Source organism: Chiloscyllium punctatum, chromosome 2 (genome assembly GCF_047496795.1).
Source record: "Chiloscyllium punctatum isolate Juve2018m chromosome 2, sChiPun1.3, whole genome shotgun sequence".
In the NCBI taxonomy this organism is placed as follows: Eukaryota; Metazoa; Chordata; class Chondrichthyes; order Orectolobiformes; family Hemiscylliidae; genus Chiloscyllium; species Chiloscyllium punctatum.
Genome location: NC_092740.1, coordinates 157,305,429 through 157,311,573, shown reverse-complemented (window position 1 = coordinate 157,311,573; position 6,145 = coordinate 157,305,429). Strand labels below are relative to the sequence as shown.

Sequence of the window (6,145 nt, the reverse complement as noted above, 5' to 3'; positions counted from 1 at the left end):
AAACGGCAGGGTGGAGGGGAAGAGGAAAAAAAATAACAGGGACAAGAGGAGGCAGAAGAGGCGATTGAGCGTGTGCAGTTTGGGCTACACCACCGAGTGGAGCTAGTGAAATGTGTGTGTGTGTGTGTGTGACTGAGGGAGCTCTCTCTCTCTCCTCCTCCTCCTGAGCTAAAGCCAGCCCCTGTCCCACGTCCCACACTCCTTTCCCAGTGGGAGCAGCCAGTGAAAAGGTCCGGTTTGTGCTGCAGCTCCTCAGTCTCCGCTCCCAGAGCCCGGGCACGCTGTCTCTCTCTCTCTCTCTCTCCCCCAGCCCCAACCTTTCCATCCATGCATCCCAGCCCCTGCTTCCCCCCTATCCCCGCCGCCAGCTCGCTCCTGAGCTCCCAGTTGCAGCTCTAACAAAACCTCCTTTGCATCTTTTCTTTTGCAAACTTTATTCTTTTAAGAAAAGATCGCAGCGTTTCCAGAGGGTTTTTTTTTGTTATATTTAGGAACAGCTGAGAGAATCTGTGTTGTTATAACGTGAACGCTCCTCGGATCCAGAGACTGTGAAATTATCCTTTTTTTTGTTTCATATAAAATAACAAACTTGATCTGGATCTACTTCTACAAACCAAGGAGCCGGTGTGTTCCCGGGATAGGGATACAGTGTATTCCCGGGATAAGGATACAGTGTGTTCCCGGGATGGGGATACAGTGCTGCTGGAGAGTTCTGCTGGGATGGATAGCTATAGCAGGTATCGCGGTGGAGAGTGTGGCTGGGCAGCAGCAATATGCAAGAAACCTTGAAGCTCAAAGGTTCAATCCAAATGAAATGAGGACAGCAACCAACAGAGTGAGGCGGAGAGGACAGCATGATATGTTGAGAGGGTATCTCCATAAATTCCTTTTTAAATCACAATGTGTATGGGTTTGAATCTTTGTAATTTTGTTTTAGACATGGTAACAACTTACTTTGGCTGCTGCGTTTTCGTGCGAAAGCTCATTACTCGCTGACCTTTCCCTCATTAACTTTTGACAGTAATTGTGCAGTGAGTGTATTCTTGGCGAGTTGCTGGATTGAAGTCTCCTTCAATATCTGTTTGTGTCTGACAGTGGGTCAACTGCATATAGATCAAATCAGATAAAGCTCCAAGCACTGTAAATGCTCAGAACCAATGGTCACCATGCACACTGAGAAAGGGCAGGGAGGATGTCTTGGATATCTGCTCTTAAAAACTGAGAAGCAACTTGACCTTAAAGTGTTCGGTAATGATTCCGCAACTTTTCCAGAACCAGTTAGACATATGGTCTGCAAAACTTCGAAGTGAATGATGTTTTCTTTCATAGTTTTAGTGTTTTTAAGCTTGAACAACTACTTCCTTTAAAATAAAACAGCACATCTTCACTGTGTAAAATCAAAGCCAGTGGGTTTTTTTTGTTATTGTATGGGGAAGCCTCCAGGGGATACATACGGTACAGAGTCCACACAGACTCGGAAAAGTGCAATCATTTTGAAGAGAGCAGGAAATTGTCTTTTTCGAAAAGATTGTTACTTTCTCGCCGAAGCAAAACTGTTTTGAGCGAAATTGTTAGTTTTCAAAATTATAAATTAACATTTCTAATTAGAATTATTGCATTTCAGACAGCGTACATAATCCAGACAAAACGTATGGCATTCCCTTCTGTCTGAAAAAAGTAGCCTATACTTCGTTATTCGCCAAGTTTCCATTCCTCTGCATATTGTTGTGCCACAGAAAGTCATTTTAGAAAACTCAGTAACTTTATCTTTGCAAAAACCTTTTTTTTCATGCATTTACTGTATTAATTACTCTTAAAAGAGGTTCGTTTTGCTTTTACTTTAACCGGTGATAATTCTTATCTTTCCATTGTAAAGTGTTCTGTTTAATGTTTAAATGGTTTTGGTTTTCAATGTTGCATACAGGCCAAATGTCTGTGGGTCTCGATTTCACTCTTACTGCTGCCCAGGATGGAAAACGCTACCTGGTGGAAACCAATGTATTGTCCGTAAGTCTAGCTCTTCCTAACAAGGGTCATTTAATATTTTATACAATGGGATTATTATATGATGCAATGTAATATTTGAACACATGGCAATGTTTAAATAAAATATTATATACAGCTTGTAGGAACAAAACATCTGGACACAATAAATGAAAGAGAGTTGTGACTAATATACAATAGTAATAAAAACAAAAATTGCTGGAGAAGCTCAGCAGGTCTGGCAGCATCAGTGGAGAGAGAAACAGAGTTAATGTTTGGAGTCTGGCATGATTCCTTTTCAGAATATTTTATATCATACAATGGCTTTGCAATCTCTTTATTTTTGTGACAGAACTTACCTATTACTTTCGGTGCAGATGGAAAATCACTGTTTGTAGCAACATAAACAATTTTTTTCTGTCATTAGCAATGTGACATAGAAGGAAAAGGAGCCCAGGCCAGCACACTGAAATTGGACTGTCAGGATTCTGTTTGTTGTTTCATTCAAGGGATGTCGATGTTGCTGCTGATCCAGCATTTTTTGCCTTTGTCCAATTATAAACTGCTGCTGTCCCCGTTGGGGCAGGGGGTGAGTGGAAAGGGTGTCAAGGTGCATTGTGGGTGACCCTCTACTTTTAGGGACAACATTCTTGGATTTTGACCAGCGACAGTGAAGGGATATTGATATATTTCCAAGATTAGATGTCATGTGACTTGGAGGTAAACTTGCAGGTTGTGGTATCATTAGAAGTCACACATTTGGAAGATGCTTTTAAAGATACCGTGTAGATGGTAGAGGGAGTGGATGTTGAAGGTGATGGTTAGGCTGCTTTGTCCTGGATGGTGTCAAGCTTTTTGAGTGTTGTTGGAGTTGCCCCCATCCAGGCAAGTGAGGAGTATTCCATCACACTCCTGACTTGTAGATATTGGCTTAATTGGGTGGGTGGTCTGAGGGTTCAGGGAGGGACATAGAAATGGAATGGTGGTCATGGTAGGGTGGTTGTAGTGAGTTAGGCAGGTAAGGAGGTGGGAGCTGGGATAGAGCAGGAACGAGGTGTATTAGAGAAGAATGAAAAGAGGGAGTTTAGGGCAGGGTGGGAAATGGAGAGAGTGAGTGGGTACAGAGTGGGAACTGGGAGAGGACAGGGAGGTAGAAAGGTGACATTGAGGTTGATGGGTGACTGTGGCCCAGAGGAGCATAAGGCTTCCACTCAGTGACATTGATTGGCAAATGCAGAACCCTCCTGGGAACAGGCTGTTTTAGATCCAATAATGTGTAATGGGGCCAGGTTATTAAAAGATCTTGTAGTTAAAGGATTCTCTGGGGATAGTGATCTCAACATGGTAGAGTTTCAAATTCATCTTGAGGGTGAGCCAAAGAGCTAATAAAGAGGAAGAAATTTGACTATAAAAGTAGTTTGGCAAATAATATTTTAAAAAGCAGTACCATCTCCTATGGATTTATGAAAGGAAAGAAGTTAGCTCATTTCAGTGTAAGATCCTCGGAAATGAAACTAGGGTTTAAAAACAGGAAACAGGGAAATGGCAGACAACTTAAACTCATAAATTGCATCAGTACTCGTTATAGAGGATCCTATTGACATCCTAAATATAACAGATAAGAATGTGCTAATGGCGGGAAGGATTGGTAAGGGTCTATCATAAGGGACAGAGTATTTGACAAGTTAGTGGAACTGCAAATAGATCTGTTCATAGGACCTGGTGATGTACATTTAAAGAGTTTCAAAAGAGATAATGGAGACATTGGTCAAAATTAATCAGAACTCACTGGATTATGGGAGGGTTCAGTGGATTGGAAAAAAAAACTAACGTGATAGCCCTGTCCAAGAACGGAAGGAGGCAGAAAGTCGGAAACTATAAGCTGGTCAGTCTGACGCCTGTTGTTAGAAATGTGCTAGAGTCTATTATCAAGGATAAAAGAGCAGGAAATTTAGAAAAGCTTAACACAATCAGACAGTTGACATAGTTTTGTGAAAGGGAAATCATAGTTATGGAATGCTTGGTTATGGTTTTGTGAAAGAGAAATCATGTTTGACAAATTTGACAGAAACTTTGAGGATATAACTAGCACAGTTGATACAGTATAACTCGTAGTTGGAAGCTATTTGGTTTTCCAGAAGGCATTTGATAAAGTGCACCATAAAAGGTTCTTATATAAGACAGAAGCGCATGACATTGGGAGTAACATTTTCACATAATTTGAAAATTGGTTCATACATGGGAGACAGAGTCAGAATTAATGGGTCTTTTTCAGATTGGAAAGATGTAACTAGTGGAGTGCCATAAGGGTTTGTCCTTGGGCCTCAATTATTCCTTATCTATATTAATGACTAGGAGAAGGGGGTAGAGTGTGATGTATGTGATGTTGATGTTTGCAGATGTTAAAAAATAGCTGGGAGAGAATTTTGTGATGAAGATATGACAAATCTAGAAAGGGGGGGGGGATATACAGCAAAAATCAGCAAATGTACAAAAATGTGTTGGAAAGTGCGAGGTTGTGGACTTTAGTTGGAAGAATTAAAAGGCAAGCTGTTGTTTAAATGGAGGGAAACTCCAAAAAAAGTGCATCATGGTGCACTGATGTTCTTATGCATGAAACACCACAGGTTAGTAATTAAGAAGAGAAATGGAATGTTGGCCTTTATTGCTCGAGGGATGGAGTTTAAAAATTGTTCCAACTGTATGGTGTGTTGGTGAGTCTGCATATGGAACTCTGTGTACAGCTTTAGTCCCATATTTAAAAAAAGGATATATTGGCATTGGGGACAGGTGTAAAGAGATTCACTGGACTTATTCCTGGGATGAAGTGTTGACTTAATAACAACAACTGAAATCCAGATAGTTGTAGAGGCTGGATCACTGAATATCACTGTAGAATAATGTTGATAGATTGGAATTGTGGACTGTGAAGAACTCCCACAAACCAGGAGTTGAGGTCTTGGGCAGATCAGCCATGATCTTGTTGAATAGTGGGGCAGGTCTGACAGGTCAATTGGCTTTTCTGGTTTCTTATCCTCTTACAAGAATTAGCACATTCAGGCAGAATCCTGAGGCAATAACACAACCTAAATCCCATCTGTTTAACAACAACAAAATAAATAATAGAAGAAATTTTTTTTGTTCTCATATGGAGCTAGAGGAGATTTAAATTCATCACAATGGGGTATTGATCCTAGCAGAATACATTTTTTCCCAGTGTCTATATATGTATAGTAACACATGTTGCTGAAGTAACTCATATTGGTGATTCCAGGGACTAAACTATTCAGTAAAACAATAACATTCTCAGTCTGCAAAATGGACAGGTGGATATTTCTGAGGGTCCCCTGTCTAAGGTAGCATCATTAGAACAGATAAGACAGAGATGGAGATGGAGGAACTGAGAGAATGCAATAGAGTCTTCATAGGAAAGCAGGGTGTGAGGATGTATAGTCAAGGCAACTGTGGAGGTCGGTGGGTTTTTGGTGGATATTGGTGACCTGCCTATCCCCAGAGATGGTAAGGAAGGAAAGAGAGGAGTTGGAGATGGACAAGGTGAAGCTGAGGACAGGGTGAAAATTGGAAGTGAAATTGATAAATTTTTCCAGTTCAGAATGAAAGAAAGAAGCAGCACTGATTATGTCAACAGTTTATCGGGAAAGATTTGTGGGTAGGGAACCAAGTAGGATTGGAACAAGGAATGTTCCATGTACCTCAGAAAGAGACAGGCATAACTGGGGCCCGTGGCCTCACCTTTGTCCTGAAGATAGTGAGGGGAGTTAATGGAGCAATTGTTCAATGTGAGGCTGAGCTGGGCTAGGCAGAGGAGGGTGGTGCTGGTGGACGAAGTCAGTTCAAGGCTCCTGTCCTCACCTCCTTGTGCAATGAAGGTCGACTTACTGTTTGCCTTCTTTTAACTGCTTGCTGTAAATGCATGTTCACTTACCGTGACTGGTGCTCATGGCTCCCAGGTCCTGTTATACACCAACATTTTTCCATCTATAGCCATTTAAATATTACTCTGCCTCTTCCCATTCGACTAACAAGTAGTTTTTCATGTCCACAAACCAAGTTGACCCAACCCTAAAAGGGAATCATAGCAGTAAACTAACCCTATGGTCTCAGATAACATGATTTGCTCACACTCAGACTAACCTTCCAT

The 6,145-nt window shown here is 41.3% G+C and overlaps 1 protein-coding gene across 1 annotated transcript in view; it reads left to right on the top strand.

Moving 5' to 3' along the window:
• Positions 1-208: 208 nt before the first annotated feature.
• LOC140492176 (fibrillin-2-like) overlaps positions 209-6,145 on the top strand; it is a 320,148-nt gene continuing 314,211 nt past the window's right edge. The window contains exons 1-2 of the mRNA XM_072591036.1: positions 209-870; positions 1,925-2,007. Of these exons, the coding sequence (XP_072447137.1) occupies positions 686-870; positions 1,925-2,007 (268 nt within the window). The 5' untranslated portion in view covers positions 209-685. The remainder of the gene's footprint in view (positions 871-1,924; positions 2,008-6,145) is intronic.